The sequence below is a fragment of the Chelonia mydas genome, chromosome 7 (assembly GCF_015237465.2).
Source record: "Chelonia mydas isolate rCheMyd1 chromosome 7, rCheMyd1.pri.v2, whole genome shotgun sequence".
Classification (NCBI taxonomy): Eukaryota; Metazoa; Chordata; order Testudines; family Cheloniidae; genus Chelonia; species Chelonia mydas.
Window position 1 is genome coordinate 91,192,665 of NC_057853.1, and position 17,714 is coordinate 91,210,378.

A 17,714-nucleotide genomic window follows, 5' to 3' on the forward strand; every position below is an offset into this window, starting at 1 on the left:
AGGCTACTGTGCTGCACTTCAAATTTCTGGGTGCATTTGGTTTGCTGCAGTTCTCCATGTAGTTGCTGTTAAATAAGTTATAACCCAGTCTGCACTTGGAGGAAAGAAACTGTACATATAGACTTTTCTAAGGCACAAATCACTGTTGTATCTAAACACTTCAAGCATTAATAAATTTGTCCCTGAAATAGTACTTTGTAGGGGGGAAGTAGATGAGGAACAGAAAGCAAGGAGAAATTAAATAACATGTGCTGGTCGCAGAAGAAGTCTGCGGCGATAGGAACAGAAACTGAGTTCCAGCACATGAAGATGATAATATACTGCAGGAGAAAAAAAATCTATCTTTTGTTAAGAGCCCTCAGAGTTTGCCGTTCTATCAATTTGTGCAAGCTCTGTATGCCCTTTAAGGATAACCCAAGCTAAGCAGCTTGGGGTTCCCTTACTTAAGATTAGAAATATTGACTTCTCCAAATTCCAAGTAGCATAGTTATACAGTTGCTTTTGGTCAGACATTTGTATTTCCTTCCCCTAGAGCAGCGGTTCTCAAGCAGGGATCCGTGTACCCCGGGGGGGGCGTCAAGCCCTTTCGGGGGGGATGTGGGACCCTGCGCCTGGAACCCAGAGCCTGAGTCTTGGTGCCGCCCGAGCCTTGGTGCCCTCCCTGCTGTAGGGCTGAAGGCCTGAGTGCTGGTTGCTCCCCATTCCTGCAGTGGCAGAGCGGTCCTGAGGGCAGCTCCTCACACCACTTCCTCCTCTCTCTGCCCCCAAGTCCCTGCCCTTTTGCCAGGTCAGAGGCGGGAAGCTGGAATCAGGCAGTGTGGGCAGCTGTTGCTCCAGCTGGTGCCATGGAGCAGGCAGCCATGTCGTTCCATTTCCTGCTGCTGGTGCCCGGGTTGTGGCTGCTCCTCAGCTCAAGCAGCTGGTAAGAGCTGCCTAGGCAGGGGGACCCAGCTCTGTGCCCAGAAGAGCCATTGGGGAGCAGTTACCACAGGCGAGCCCTTCTGACGCACAGTCCCTAACTACTCCCTCTCTGCACCTGAGCTGCTCCCCTCCCCGCACACAGCCCCGAGCTACCCCCCTGCCTGCACCCTGAGCTACCTCCCTGCCTGCACACAGCCCCTAGTGACTCCCTATCTCCACCCTGAGATTCTTTTCTTTCTCTTTCTCACACACACTCACACACCCTTCCATGCAGAGCTGACCCAAGCCCTGCTGGCCCTGACCTCCCCAAAATAGAAGTCAAAGTATGCTTATGCCTGAGGGCCCAACCCCGGCCTGAAGCCCCGAGTCTTCCCCCCTCCCTTGCTGGGCCCTGGAGTCTTTATAGCATGTTGAGGTGGGCCTCAGAAAGAAAAAGGTTGAGAACCCCTGCCCTAGAGTTCAAACTGATGGTACAAATGTCCACGCCCGTCTCCTCTTCGGGGGGGAGGGGGAGGTGGAGGGAGTAGCAATCAGCAAAGTATTTTTGTCCTTTGTTTCACAATGGCTCATTTGGTTTCAGTGGGCCTTCTTGTATGCAGGACCAGCACTTCCCTCTGGTGTGGCCATATTAGTCCATATTTTTGCATTCTCTTCTCCCCCCCCCCGCCCCTCCCGTTAGACTTCTAGATCCTACACAGGTTTCAAACATCCGTAGGGCCATTCTGCAATCATTCTTCAAATCGGCCTCAATTCCCCTTCCTCCTGGGATTAGGATGACTGCTTGCTAATCACCAAGAGTGGAATCTGTGTGGATGGTCACTTGAAGAACAAATAACTTACTGTATGGTAAGTAACTGTAGTTCTTAAAGATGTGTTGTCCACATGGATTCCACGTCTGTCCCTCCCTCCAGCCCTGCTGGTAGGAGTCCTCGTATTGAGTGAGGGAAGTGAGCTTAGGTGGTAGCTGCCATGTTCTTTTTATCCCCCCTCTCCTGCTAACTGAAGCAAGAGGGTGAGCAAGGTGCAGTTGTGGCCCAGTGGACACAGCTTTTCAAAAGAATCCCATGTTCATATAATTTGCGCCAACAGTGAAATCAGTGTGGACCACCCATCGTGAAGTCACTATTGAGCAAGTACCTATTACTTACTTTTTACTGTCCTGCCAAGTATCAGTTGGTGTTTTGAATAATAAAGGATTTTGCAGACAAACTTTTAAACTGGTACCATTGTTGGATATAAGATGTTGATCCCACTTGGACCTGTATAATTCCAGATCAAACCCTGCAGTTCAGACCTGAAGCTTGCAATACATTTACTAGCAGTTTAGTTGCTTAGGCACAGGAGCATCAACTCTTAAAGTCCTGACAATTGTAGTGCATAGTGTAAATGGAGAAAATGGTCACTGATATCCACAGTTTCTAGAAACGTTATAAACTAGTAGGTTTCATGCATGCTCAATGCAATTCTTTGGATCGCATGATAAAATATTTTATTTTTTCAGAAACATGAAGGTTCTTATGCAGGAATCTTCTTCCATAGGAAGGTTCTTGTACAGTAAACTATTATGTTAAAACTTTCCTCAAGGCTGAAATCTGATCCAACTACAATAGAGTATCTTAACTTGGAAGCTATTCTGGTCTCAGTTTTGAATCTCTCTAATGCTTTGTGGTATCCCACTGAGTTTGTACAATTAAATTTTTTTCTGCTGGCAACTATTCTTAGAAGTGTGCTTATTTCCATAAGATTAGGAGTCTGATAACCAACTTCAGCCATTGCTGCTGTCCATGAAAAATCCTTCTGAAGAATCTTCTTTCTTATATTTCTCTGTATGGCTTAGTAGGCTTGTTTCTTGTGATAGGGAGTGGCAACAGTTGAATTATGCCGGAAAAGTTGGGATGAAAAATCTGTAGTCCATCCCTCCTGATTTTTGGTTTGCTGCACTTCTTAATTAGCTTTGCTCAACTGATTATTATTGCACACTTCTGTTTTTTGTGAGAGAGTATACCAAGAATGAATCAGGAAATACCCAAACTGTGCACCCTCTTCAGGCCTCATCTCTTCTCAGGTCTGAACTATCAGTGAAGCTGGTGTATGACTTCTATCAGGACCTTAAACGTAAAGGAATTCAAGCAATTCTGATGCTCCCTTTCTTTTTCAACCTGCTAGACCTTCATGTCTAGTATTGTGGTCAGATGGGGCCTTACCACTGTCCTTTCTACCGGATTGTTTCACTAATGCTTTAGCTAAGGCCTTCTGAACTAGGACACAAGATGGTGCAACCTTATGCCTCTCAGAGAAGCAATCTAGCTTCCTTGACCAAGGATATTTCAGATACCTTTTCCCCCGTCTCCCGTGTTTTGTCCCCCCCCCCCCCCCAAAAAAAAAAAAAAAGCGCTCTTGGCTCACATTCTGAAGCCTGAAGGTGGTGGCTTCTTTGATAATGAACATAAGCAAGGCCTGGGGTGCCCCACAACAAGTATGACCTAAATTTAAAGTTATCAGACTAATGGGGGGGCACACACATTCAAGAAAATCGTGTGCTTGGGACTTTTAACTATAACTGTTAGTACTCTTATTGTTGTTAATATTTTTTGGCTTTAGTTGACCACTTTAGGAGTAGGAAAACTATCAGTGTTTTTTTCCAATCATTATATCTTTCCTGTATCTTAAGAGTTTGGAAACATTGTCTTTGTAAAACGAGAACATTTCATATAATTTAATTGGTACCTCTGTCTTTTAATCACACAAATCAAAGCTAAGAACTTAATTGTTGTCTGAGATGCGGGATGATTTAATCTATTTTCTTTTTGTTGAGTAACTACTATTTTTATCATGCAACTCAGACCAACTATGGATACTCTTTGAGTGAATCCATGAAAAATAGTTCTTCCCTGGATTCCAGTGTGTCATGTAAAAACTTCATAGAATATCAGAGTTGGAAGGGACCTCTGGAGGTCATCTAGTCCAACCCCCTGCCCAGAGCAGGACCAATCCCCAACTAAATCATCCCAGCCAGGGCTTTGTCAAGCCTGACCTTAAAAACTTCTAAGGAAGGGGATTCCACCACCTCCCTAGGTAACGCATTCCAGTGTTTCACCACCCTCCTAGTGAAAAAGTTTTTCCTAATATCCAACCTAAATCTCCCCCACTGCAACTTGAGACCATTACTCCTTGTCCTGTCATCTGCTATCACTGAGAATAGTCTAGATCCATCCTCTTTGGATCCACCTTTCAGGTAGTTAAAAGCAGCTATCAAATCCCCCCTCATTCTTCTCTTCTGTAGACTAAACAATCCCAGTTCCCTCAGCCTCTCCTCATAAGTCATGTGTTCCAGATCCCTAATCATTTTTGTTGCCCTTCGCTGGACTCTCTCCAATTTCTCCACATCCTTCTTGCAGTGTGGGGCCCAAAACTGGACACCGTACTCCAGATGAGGCCTCACCAATGTCGAATAGAGGGGAACGATCACGTCTCTCAATCTGCTGGCAATGCCCCTACTTATAATCCCAAAATGCCATTGGCCTTCATGGCAACAACGGCACACTGTTGACTCATATCCAGCTTCTCGTCCACTGTCACCCCTAGGTCCTTCTCTGCAGAACTGCTGCCTAGCCATTTGGTCCCTAGTCTGTAGCGGTGCATTGGATTCTTCCGTCCTAAGTGCAGGACTCTGCACTTGTCCTTGTTGAACCTCATCAGATTTCTTTTGGCCCAATCCTCCAATTTGTCTAGGTCCCTCTGTATCCTGTCCCTACCCTCTAGCGTATCTACCACTCCTCCCAGTTTAGTGTCATCTGCAAACTTGCTGAGAGTGCAATCCACACCATCCTCCAGATCATTAATGGAGATATTGAACAAAACTGGCCACAGGACCGACCCTTGGGGCACTCCGCTAGATACCGGCTGCCAGCTAGATATGGAGCCATTGATCACTACCCGTTGAGCCCGATAATCTAGCCAACTTTCTACCCACCTTGTAGTGCATCCATCTAGCCCATATTTCTTTAACTTGCTGACAAGAATACTGTGGGAGACCGTGTCAAAAGCTTTGCTAAAGTCAAGGAATAACATGTCCACTGCTTTCCCTTCATCCACAGAACCAGTTATCTCATCATAGAAGGCAATTAGATTAGTCAGGCATGACTTTCCCTTGATGAATCCATGCTGACTGTTCCTGATCACTTTCCTCTCGTCTAAGTGCTTCAGAACTTCTTGAACTGCTAACTGAAAGTGAGTAATTGGAATGCTTCAGGAACTGGAAAAAGGCCATTTGGCCAACCAATATGCCTGCTACAGTAACTAAGCTATTGGAGTCCTATTGGGCTTCTTTTTTCACGTAGCCATTTATTTGCTTCCTTCTTCAGAAACAAAATTGCATCCTTTCTCTAGGATATGGGTCTTCGAGACCTCAGACCATTCGTTTCAAACAGAGGAGAGTACTTATTACTGTTGCTCCATTGACATTTTGGGTTAGTTTTATACATTTTTAAAGTCCAGACTTCTGGCAGTTGACAACTTAATCTATTATTTCTATAAGTTTAAAGACAACGTAATAACGGAGATCTGTATCCAGGAATTTGTAGCCGAGACTATGAACATAGAACTTTATCTCAAACTATTTTATTTTTTTAAAACCCATCTAACTGGGCTATTATAAAATATCATTCTGGGAAGTGTGGGTAGGGCATTCTTTAAGGTAGCTGGAGTTCTAGATGAAGGAATTGAAGAATCAAGCCTATTATATTTCATCTACAAGTACTGGTCCCTATATGCATTCCATGTGGGTACGCATGTGATCCATGTGCCCATAGCTGGAGAATTTTGAAACCTGTGTCTGTTAGTCTGCACCCCTTGCTCTCCTTGAGCCTCCAACTGAGAAAATAAAGGGTGGAGCAGACGGACTCTCTTGTTCCTTCTCACCACTGTATGGCTCAGGTTGGAACCTCCAGCGCCAAGAACTTTGTCATCTTTATATGTTTGTTTGTAAATACGTATTTGTGAAAAGTTTTTACCAGATAAAACTCTAGAATCCTAGTTTTGCTTTTTATAGTCCGCTACCCCACCGTAGGTACTAGATATGCTCAGGACTCCAGGCTTCAAGATTTTGAGCTTCTTGCCTGCACTACTTCTCAGTCAACAGTGACCATCAATGCTGCCTGCACTGCCTTGGGGAAGCCTGCGTTGTGGCAAGGTGCAGTATGTGCTGATTGTTCCCCAGTGGTACCCATGAAAGGTAAAAACTTCTCCTTGAGCACCTGATGGGATCCCCTCCAATACGAGGCTTGACTCATCAAGGAGTACCCCTCCTACCATGAGGTCTGACTACAGATCCCTCACTGGTGTCTTGTTGGGAAGGCTGGGAGCATTCTCATAAACATGAGAATAGATTCTCTTCCAAATCCACATAGAAGAAGTCAGCTACAACCGTGCCTAAATTGAAAGTCTTCAGGCTCAGTCCAAGAGAACTTAGAACATCTCAGGGGCATGACAAGAGAGCCTACAAATCCAGGGCTTCGTTGGTACTGGATTGCGATCTGTCGACAACAGTGCCTCTGGTACCATCCAACCAAACTCTGGGATCTGACTGTACCAGTTAGAAGCAACCACTGAGTCTCAGCTACTGACTGTACCAACTTCATCTTGCACAACTTTGGCACAGACTGTAATTACTGTGGCTCCATCAGTTTGAGCAGACAGGATCCCTTATGCTGTGGGGAGATCTGAATCTTATCCACCTGAGGACATTTTTACTTTTACAAACTCTCAGTCTCCTAGATCAGGTCCTTCTCTCATGAAGGAGGTCCTGATTCCACCAGGAGATTGCAACTGATGGGAGGAGTCCCATTCCATTCTCTGCTTCTGATTTTTCTCTAGCAGGACTGTTGGTACTATCATCTGCTTTTTCTTCCTTAGGAGATCCATAATCATCTGATGAACTGATGTTTCGTTCTCTTAGGCGTACCTTTCTGGATAAGGGACCGGAACCAGTTTGGGACCAACTTGTACCTCAACATCTATCTTGCAGTGTTTACCCCATGCTATGGGGACACTGCAACTTGCGTTTGACCCATCTTATTGGCCAGACTGGGGACCTTCGGACCTGTACCATCCCATAAGCTTGGTTCAGTCTTCTAGGGAGTCTAAACAACCTCCCCTCCCTAATGAGAGGTCAACTAGAGCTTCCTCCTGAACCCATTGAAGATGATTATGTGCCAGATCCAGCAGTTCCTCTGATACTGACAAGATTGTCCTCTTCTCTAGATGAAGCAGTGACTCTAATGTCTCCATATCCCCCAGTGACAATAAGAAGTTCCAGGATCTGTTATGTCAAATTGCAGGGGAGTTACAGATTTCTCTTGAGGAAGTTCAGGATCCTCAATGTAAGCGATCAGACCTCCCTTCAGTCTTCCAGAAGAAGAGCACTTCCTATTAATGAAGTCGTCATGGAGCCAACAAGAACAGTCTAGCATACCTCAGCCACTGGCACTGTCTCCCATCCATAAAAGGGCAGAATAATGTTTTGTCCCAGCCAAAGGGTAGAATTTTTCTTTTCTTATCCGTCTCCTAATTCTTAGGTGGTTCAGGCTGCCACAGAGAGATCAAGATAGCAACACATTAGATCTACTCCAGTTGACAAAGAAGGCAAGCAACTCTATTAGGAAGGAGTTTTTTTTTTTTTTACCAGTCTTCAGTTCAGGATAGCCGACTACCAAGCACTGATGGCTAAGTATGATTACCTAAACTATTCCCAATTTTCAGACTTCATAGACATGCTTCCCCATCAGGACAGAGCTCAATTTCAGGCTCTCATAGGAAAAAGGCAAGATGGCTGGCAGGACCACTCTTCAATCAGCAGTGGATACATCTTTGAGAGCAGTGGCTATTGTCATTGTAATATACTCGGAATCATGGCTTCATGTTTTGGGTTTTCCCAGGGAGGTCCAGAGGTCTGTGGACAGGTTCCAGGCAATGAATGACCTCCATAGACCATCTTCAAGCACCAGAGTTTTTTCTCTCCTGCATCATATGGTTTTACGCAGTTATGTAATGCCGTTTGCCAGACTCCATCTTCATTGCCTGCAAGTGTGGCTTCGAACAGTGTACTCTTGAAATCAACACTGTGTAAGAATGCCATAGTAATTGTTCCTGCCATAGTTATGTAATCTTTTCTATGATGGAAGAATCCACACCAGGTATGCTTGGATGTTCCTTTTCTTTCCCCCTCACTGGAAAAAATTATTACAGATGTGTCTCTTTTAGGTTGGGGAGCTCACATGGACAAGAGCCATACAGCACAGGGCACTTAGATATTTTGAGAGTTGACGATGTGCATCAATAGTTAAGAATTGTGGGCAGTCCTAAAGGCTTGCAAGACCTTTCTCCTATTCATTGAAGATCGTCTTACCTTCATAATGTCAGACAAATGATGGCTATCTTTTACCACCCCCCTGTGCGGAGAAGCAGTCAGACTATGGAATTGATGCGTGACCAATCAAGTCACTGTGTTGACAGTTTGTCTTCCAGGGAACCAGAACATACCAGCGAACTCCCTTAGCAGACGCTTTACTGTCGACCACAAGTGGGAGTTACGTGACTCCATGGTGAACAATATTTTTGTTCCATCTTGTACATTATCCAAAGGTTTCAGGTAGCTCCTTACAGTCTTGAGGTTGCATGGTAACTTTTTTATAAGACTTTAAAAGTTGTTTTCACTTTTCATAACCTTTTAGAATAAATGTCCTGTATGAATGGAATATATAGGCCAAGTCAATAACCACCTTTATTCCCGGATATAAATACTTAGTAGTGAAAAGGTATAAACAAAAAGCTCTTCCGTGTAGTGTGTGAAATTCAGGTGGAAACAATTTCTGGAACAGACTGCTGTACTTGATCAGGCAGATACAGCTGCCTAATCAGCAGCTTATCACTTACCATTTTGCTATTTATTTCTAAATAAAACATTTATGATATATTTTTGTAGGAAATGGATACAGATTCTTTTTGTTTCAGGAAATTCAGTGTAAAACATTTCTTTTTACTTCTGAAAGTGGACAGTGCTGAAATATGTACAGGAATAAACTTAGTTTTTTAAACTTATTCATATGAGTTTGGACAAGATTCTTGGCTCATCTTGAGAACAGGCCTATTTTAACAGTTGGTTCCAATGTACTTAACCTTCTATTCTCCTCTTTAAAAACAAACGCCCCTATATATTCTGTTTTTGTTAAACTGCAGCTTGTGAAAGAAACTGAATTAGAGAGGAGAAGCCAGCATTTATTTTTTTGGCATAAAGAGAATGTTTAAGGTGAAAATGTCATTTGGGTGTAAGCTGAATGCTTTCACATAGAAAAATCTTGAATTGTAATCTGTATGTAAGAATGAGTCCCGGGGTAACTTGGAAGTCAATTAAGGGTGGGTATCTGAGGTTGCACTGGGGTATCTTAAATGTCTCCCCTCCTGCCCTTGAATATACATTGTCTAATTAGGAAGTCACTTACTTCATTCTCAGTCATAAGGATACAAGTTAAAACATGTACATCCATAACAGATGGAATGATATAAGACCTTGATTACAGTACTACTCTGTGTTGTATAATTAAATTTGAACAACAAGAGCACATCCTTCTCACGGGTATTCAGAAGGATGTTGGGAAAAGGTGGAAATCAGAAATAAGGGCAACATCATACAGACGACAGCAGCAGCCATTAAGGGGGGAAAAGGAAAATAAAAATGAGGAAGGGAACTAGAAGACTCATCTTAATTTAGTACTTTTTGTAATTCTTCATATGACTGCTCCAATAGAATATTTGTACTGCAATTAACATTGTAAAACACATTACACTTGTTTTTATAGTTTCAGTTGCATACGAATACAGATTTATATTTAGAATGTAATCATTGATCTATTGTAACCAGATATATTAATTTGTGAAATGTAACCTTCTCATTAGTTTTCACTTCCTAATAGTCATGAAATAGCAGTATCTCCTTTGATGTAAATCATTTTAAAGCTGGAATGTGTTTAGTTCCTCATTGATTCATTCTGAAAACATGTCCCATAGTTATAAGGAAGTTTGAAATTTGGAGTTTTTAATGTTTTTTTTTAATAACATTACTTAGGAATATGAAGCACGAACAGGAAGAACATGTAAACCTCCACCCCAGGCAACAAGACGTAAAAATTTTGTATTTGAACCACTTTCAACTACTGCTCTTATTTTGGAAGATCGACCGTCGTAAGTATAGTAGTGAATTCTGCCATGAAGTAGATAATAACGTGATATACATACATGCCCTCCTGCCTACCAACCTAGCAAAAATTAAATAATTGAGATGTCCTGTTTACAATTTTCTTTCTCAAGGTACTATACTGGTCAAACTGGAACAATTTCTTTATAAATTACTCAATCTGAGACCTTAACTAAATAATTGGGTGAAATACTGACCTCATTAAGGTCAATGAGAGTTTTGCTCCATTGAAGTCAATGGAGCAAAATTTTTTCCCTATATATTCATCCTGTAGTGCTGTCAGGTAGTTGCCTGTGACATTGATTCTCAGAACTCTTCATTCTGGAGACTCCTTTATAAAAGATTCTCTTAAGGACCGCTCCTAAAACCCCATTTCTCTACTGCTTGGTTCCTAAAATATTTTATTTGCTAGACCACCAAGAGGGTGTCAGCATGGATGCTTGTCTGCTGAGCATAGTCTGAGACCAGTCACCATGAGAGCCTAATTTTGGGGATAAAAAATGTAACTACGGCATATGGTAAAAAGATGCTGTTGCCAGGAAACACAAGATAATTGCTTACCACCTAAATATGTTGGGTTCTGACTCTGGCAGGGTGAACTTGCTCCTACCTACTTTCTAGCCTGCGAGTGGCTTGGGAACTTGCTTCTGGTAAAATACCTCATGCAATTTATTTTCTTTTCCGCCACCCTTATAGACTAAGAGAATTTCTATAAGATAGCCCTCCTTCACCCGTTACAATATATTAAAGTCTTATAGAGTTGCATGAAGTATAAAAATTGGTGATGCAGTGTATAAAAGCAATACTAATGTTTCATGTAAGTGCATTCTACCCCCAGTAAAAAATCTTTACTTGTTAATATATACCCGCATATCAATGCTTATTTGTAAATACACGAGTTGATTGTATTTTTGGCACATGTATAAGTTTCATCTTTCTATTCATTATAGCAAATCTTATTCAAAAGACACATTAAAAGTTATATTTATTCTGTCGATAAAGGGTAGCCAAAATGAAATTGAGGTTGAGCTATTAGCAGTTTTGTTACTGAATTCCCCACCCCATTCTCCTCTCAGAGCTTTGAAGTCTGAGTTTTTAATTATCACTGACAATAAAGGAATTAAGAGGTAATCAAACCCATGCTGCTTCTTGCCCAGCAAAAGGAGACTTTCACCTTCCTGAAGCAGGAATGCAAGATACCATGTTAACCTTTATATCTAGCGTCTTGCCCAGTACATTTACTCTTGCTCAGCATTTATCTTAAGGCTGTCTTCAGACTATAATATTGTTTTCATTCATTTGGGTGTGCTAAAATATGATCAACCCTCTGCCTCCCTCTGTGGAGGCTGAGATCATTTCTAAAATGTTTTCAAAAGACTAGGAAACCAGAGGTTTTCTAAACTACTGTGCTGTTACCATGTGACACCACAGTATACAAGCCACTGAGCCAGCACTAACTTTGAAATACTGAATCAAATGAGAAGTAGACATTTGAGAAAATAATAGTTGAGGGAGCAATATATAGTTGTCTGATTTGTGTGTGTGTGTGTGTGTGTGTGCTGAATTCTTTGAGTTGCAGGAATTTTCTTATGAGTTTCAAATCATTAAGACTCAGTTAATCCATCACTTGGCTGATTTAACTTTCATTATCAATGGAAAAAATTCTAGCATGCATTTATGCAGTTTCATATTAAATCTCTTTGGGAAATTTTTACCACCATTTATTAGAATATTTTAGTTTAGCAAGCTCAATCAGTGGTGTGGGACTGTAAATTTCTAGTATTTTCTCTCAATCTGGGAACAAAAATCCTCAGGGTTCATCCATCTTAATGAAACTGAACCATGAAACAGGAAGTGTAGAATGAGTCTTTAACATCATACAAAGCTTTTTGTATGACCTTAAAGGTTCCATGAGAACGTGAAATTTCACTAAGTTAAAATAACTTTGTTCTAGATGAGCCAGAAGTGTGTGTTTTCTAGTAAAAGAATCCCTGACTTTCAAGCATGCCTCAGTGAAATTAGTTCTGCAGCTTCATGAAGGCCATTCTAGCAGATGTTTTCGTAGCCTGCCAGAATGCATCTTTCTCACCCTGTGCTTTAACCAGTATTACTTGTACATGTGATGATAAAAATAGCTTATTGGCAAGACCTAAAATATGTTGACTTATGTAGGGCCTGCAGTTGATAGTGAAGTACCAAGTTTTACAGTAATATACAACATTATGTCTTAATGGAAGTTCCGGATTATTGCATTATAGTGATGATCTTGTTCTTAGTGTATATTTTTGTGTACATCACATGCAAAATGCCATTGCAAGTGGTAGTGTTTGGCAAACTTATTACCAATTTTAGCAGAGAGCAGTGATTGAATGACAAAGAGCTTCTCTACCTTGGAGGTTGTTCTTCAGCAGCTGGGTTGAGAGGAGGGATGATTTTATAATTATGGAACTGGATTGGCACTCGGGAGACCTGGATTCTGTTCCTGGCTCTGCCATAGTCTGTTTCATCTTGAGCAAGTCATTTAGTCTCTTTACTAAGAGTGAGGAGAGTGATAAGAGCCAATATATGCAAAAATACTTGTCTGGTAGATTGTTTATATACAAATGTTTCACCATATTGGACTTCATTTTCCATTATTGTTATTCCTACACTTAATATAATCACTAAATTCACCTTAAAAAGGAGAGAGAAACCAGTCAGTCTGTCTTGAAATGGTCCAGAATGTCATCCATATATTGAATTCAGAAATGACTTGTTTTCAGAAATCTTCCTGCCAAATCCATAGAGGAGGCTTTACGTCACAGACAAGAGTATGATGAAATGGTGGCAGAGGCAAAAAAACGAGGTATGTTAGCTAACTATAACCATGATAATACAGTTCTATCTTCTATCTCAAAAATGAGAGAATAAGGACATTTTTAGTTTCTAGGCCAGTATTTACATTAAAGACTACATTTCTGGGCTAATACTACGCATGTGCTGCAGAACTCACAGGCACACTCTCACAGTTTAAACCAGACCACCAGTCTCAACTTGTAGCCTTAATTTCATCACTGTTGTGAATAAGTGAATTCTTACATTGAATATAGTCTCCAACGCTTAAGTGGAAACTTGTTTTAACTTTTTGTGCAATATGATCAGTTGGAAACTTTCTAGGTACTTAAATCTTCCCAGCTACCCCAGTGTCACCATCACAATTACTATTTGTTAGGGCCAGATCTTCAAAAGGGCACATGCACCCCTGGGGATGCCAAGGAACTTCAAAGATCACATGCATGCAAACCCCAGCTTGTCCATGTGCTTATCAAAGACTTCGCCTTTGCACCCCCCTTTTATTTTTGATAACAGTGGATCCTCCAAACAAAACTTTATTATTCTAAATATGTAAACCACAAGATAGTATCTAAAAGCCATTGAGCTGCCTTTAAATTAGTCATATAGGTAGGTATGGGAATTGTCACAATGAAGCCCACCGACAGCCATTCCGGGCCCCAGGGCAGAACAGTCAGTGGGCCCACTAGAAAGTGATGGCTGAGGTTTACAACACTACTTTTTATCCTATTGATAGCACATTAGAACCCACTGTATGTAAGTTGTGGCGTTGCTTGATATAGTTAACTTTTTTTTCCAGTTATGGCACCAGTATTAAACAAATTGTGAGCCTAAATATAAGATGTAGAATTTGTTATTTTGAATTATATATTTAAATTAAATACATTATGGAATGAAATTGGAGGGCAACGAAAATGATTAGGGGCTAGGGCACATGACTTATGAGGAGAGGCTGAGGGAACTGGGCTTATTTAGTCTGCAGAAGAGAAGAATGAGGAGAGATTTGATAGCAACCTTCAACTACCTGGTATGAAATTAATTCTTTATGGGATATGAAGGATCACATACAGTACATATACTATGGAAGAGGAAGTTGAATAAAACATAAACACACATTTTCATTGCTAGGAAAAATATTGGACTTTATCTGATCTTGAGAGGAAAAGTCATTTGTATACATGTGCATGCATTGCATCTTTGGACAGAGACCAGTCTTATTGATCGTGATATACTGAACTGGCTGAAAAAGTCATAGCCAAAGATGCCTTCCTGAATATTGCTAGATATTTTTTTAAGATACAAATATGTGAAGCGACAATGGCATTTACTGAAGTGTGTGGGTGCGTGTGGTACTGCTTCTCCGCTGGCTGGTTCCCAGCAAGCTGCCGCTGGTTGTGCTTTTCTGGCATGGCTAGGGCTTCCACATACCCGCCTGGCGGCCTTTGCCGCCACCGGTACCATCCCGGGCGTGCCTAGGAGCCCTGCGGCCCCCCTGGGCAATTGACCCCTTTGCCCCCCATTGTCGGTGGGCCTGTCACAATAAACCAAAATTATTACTACATATAACTTCCATTGCAATAGCACGGAAAACCCCTAATAAGAATTGGGGCCCTTTGTCTTATTTGGAATCTCCTGGCCCAGTAGTTCTTTTCTAGAATGTGAATGCGGTGTTTGCAGAATCAAGCCCTAAGTTTCTGATAGCTTACTATTTCTCAGGTGATAAAATATGGTTGTATATTTTTCCTACAGCCGTAAATACAAGTGTAGCATCTTGTACTATTATGTGTCAATCCATGAGAGTAATTTGTGTAGAAAATGCACAGTGACTAACACAAGAGCCTGTGTACCAAACAAAATGTACTTTAAAAGGCTGTACAAAATCAAATATTAGTGTTCACAATGTGTACACAAGGGGTCGAGTTAAACTTGTGTATACTGAACTTTGGCAGTTCTGACTTATCAGTGCTTAACCATGTAAATTTTTAATGTAGCTTTTAATTTCCTAGAACTTTTTTAAAAGAAAAGTTAGACACTATTAGGATGCCCTGTCCTATCCTATGTTAAGGAGCGCCCCTTCCCTCCCCGCCAGGTTCATTTGGACCTGCAAAGTGTTACCCTACAAGATGTATGGAGGCAGAGGGTAGGTCTCCATACCTTGCATATCTAAAAGATGCAGAGTGACTAAGGCAAGGGACTGCAGAACTCTGCCCCATTCACTGTACCCCTTGCAAAAGGTACACTGCATGAGATGAGGACTCCTGCAGATCTTGTTTTTATTAACTGTGCATGGCCTACTGCACACTTGATAAAATGCAGCATTTCATGCATATTGTTCTAGTGCACACTAGATAAGGTGTACTGCATAGCTTACCTTCAGTTTCAATAAAAAGCGGTTAAAAACAAACTGTGACACTTCAGCTGAATATACTAAATGATCAATGGCTTTAACACAGCTGAATCCAGATCAGTTTTCAACAGAATACCATTTCCTTCAGTGCCACAACACATCTCAGTGCAAGGCCAAACTTCAGTATTTTACCATGAGCCATTTCAGTGCTAGACCTTCCTCTTTAAAAAACAAAACAAGGAGAGGAAGATAGTGGATCCTTTTTATCACAGGAAAATAATTTTGCTCTGTGTACAATCAAGAATAACTGAATTTAAAAAAAAAAAAGGTTTAAGCAAAACCAGAGTCCTCTTCCTGGAAGAGATAAAGCCTGTTAAACTGAATCCCAATAGGTGAAAGTTTCAGAAAACTGAATAACTGAAAGTGGGTTTAGAATGCAGATGTTTGGATTTTAAACTTCACTATTGTTGCTAATGCTCTAGCTATAATTTACTGTAGTTACACTGTGATTGATGGAATTCTCCAGTGTGTAAGAACTGCTGTAAATTCAGATGCTCGGGACATACAGCTACAATAGAGGTAAAAAACATGCCTTTGGCAGAACATGGTGTAGAACTCGCTTTACTAGACATTTTGTATATAGCAGTGTTAATCGTGCTAAAGGAGTGCTTCTATTTTGTATTCATTCTAATCAGATTTCTGTTGGTCCAAACTACTGGCTTTATTTAATTAACTTGGAAATTTGGTAATAACCTATAATCGTTGAGTAGATGACTTACGTCCTGTGGGGTTTCTCCGAAGATTAATTACAATTCTGATAAGCTTAACATCTTCTAAAACATATAATTTCTTGGCTTGTCAAAGACTTTGCTGTAAGAAGAGAGCTTTTGCTTATGTGTGTGTGTTCTTCAGTAGTTTCTGTCTGAGGTTATTTTAATGCAAACACTTTATCAAATTATGCAGTACTGTGCAGTAATCTAAAAATAGATTGCCACTCATATGGCTTGAGGAGAAATCCCATACCTCTAAAGTTTTTTAAATTTTGAAAACCAGCAGTAGATGTTGGGCACTATTCTTTCAGGAGTATTTATGCCGCCACTGGACTAACCGTCAGTTGCTTTCTGAATACAGTTGGACAAAGAGTTCTCTTGGGATTGTGATCTGCTGATTGGCAAAGCGCATGATGGCTGAACAGGCAGTAGCAATGTTTCTATCTCTGCTTCGTAATCATATCCTGTAAAGAAAGACTATCTCCCATGACCTTAAAACAAACAAACCCAAAACAAAAGAAAAATACTTTTTTTATATGCTAACTTGTACCAAGGCACTTCTTCCATATTCAAGAATGAAAGCAAAATGTTAGCGTGTTAAAGAGCAGCCATTTGATTGTTTATATGGAATCGCGCACAATACACATGCTGGAAGGGAGTGTCTGCTTCGAAAAGTGACTAAAAATAGTACCTTCTTACTGGACAGATACGCTCCTTGTGCATATTGAGGCACATCTGCTAACTTCAGTGATAAAAATGAGCTATTACTGTGCTCTTCCTCTCATTAGCTCAGCAGAGTCAAAATAATCTTAAGAGTTGTTTTTTAGGTTCCAGTGGAGAATAATGAAACATATGGTTATTTACAAAACTAAAGATAGTGGGATGCACATGCAGTTGTGGGAATATTTTTCCTCCAGAACTTTTGGACTAGGCTGGTACATGGTGGAATGTTTTACTACCACGTCCTCTAAGCTGCCATCGTTTGCTCCAGAATCTCAGCTTTTTGTCTGTCTGTTCCCCTTTTAAAAGAGGCAAGCACCAGCAATATGACAGCAGGAACAACAATGCATGCTGCAACAGGGGTATGTAGAGAAAGATAAAGAAGTTGTATTGGAAAGATAAGAGAGAATGGCTTGACAGAAAAGAAAAAAGTCAAAGCAGCATGTGGAGGTATCATAAAAGCAAAAGATGGAAGATTTTTAATGAAAGTAGAACAAAAGGAACAATGGTGAGAATATTTTAATGAAGTACTCAACTAGCCAGGGCCAACAATTCCAATGGATGTGAAGAATTAAATCTCACTGCTAGAAATTTCAGAAGCAGAAACAAGAAGCAGCTAAAAATGGCAAAGTGCCAGGTCAAGATAAGATCACGGCTAAAATGTGTAAAGCTGTGGAGGAGGTGGTAGTTCATGCAAAAATATACCCTTTGTGATACAGTTTAAGGGAGAGAATTCTGCCCAGAAGAGGGAAGAAAGGTGTGATCTACAAATTCCAAAAAAAGGAAAACCCCTGATAAGCAACATCTGGCAAGGAATAATGCTACTTTCTATACTGGAAAAAGAAAAGGAGTACTTGTGGCACCTTAGAGACTA

The 17,714-nt window shown here is 40.9% G+C and overlaps 1 protein-coding gene across 7 annotated transcripts in view; it reads left to right on the forward strand.

Moving 5' to 3' along the window:
* Positions 1 to 17,714, forward strand: part of TBC1D12 (TBC1 domain family member 12) — a 95,217-nt gene that overhangs the window by 60,407 nt on the left and 17,096 nt on the right. For all 7 annotated transcript variants that reach the window (XM_043550722.1, XM_043550724.1, XM_043550723.1 and 4 more), the window contains 2 exons: positions 10,043 to 10,158; positions 12,934 to 13,016. In XM_043550722.1, coding sequence (XP_043406657.1) covers positions 10,043 to 10,158; positions 12,934 to 13,016 — 199 coding nt within the window. The remainder of the gene's footprint in view (positions 1 to 10,042; positions 10,159 to 12,933; positions 13,017 to 17,714) is intronic.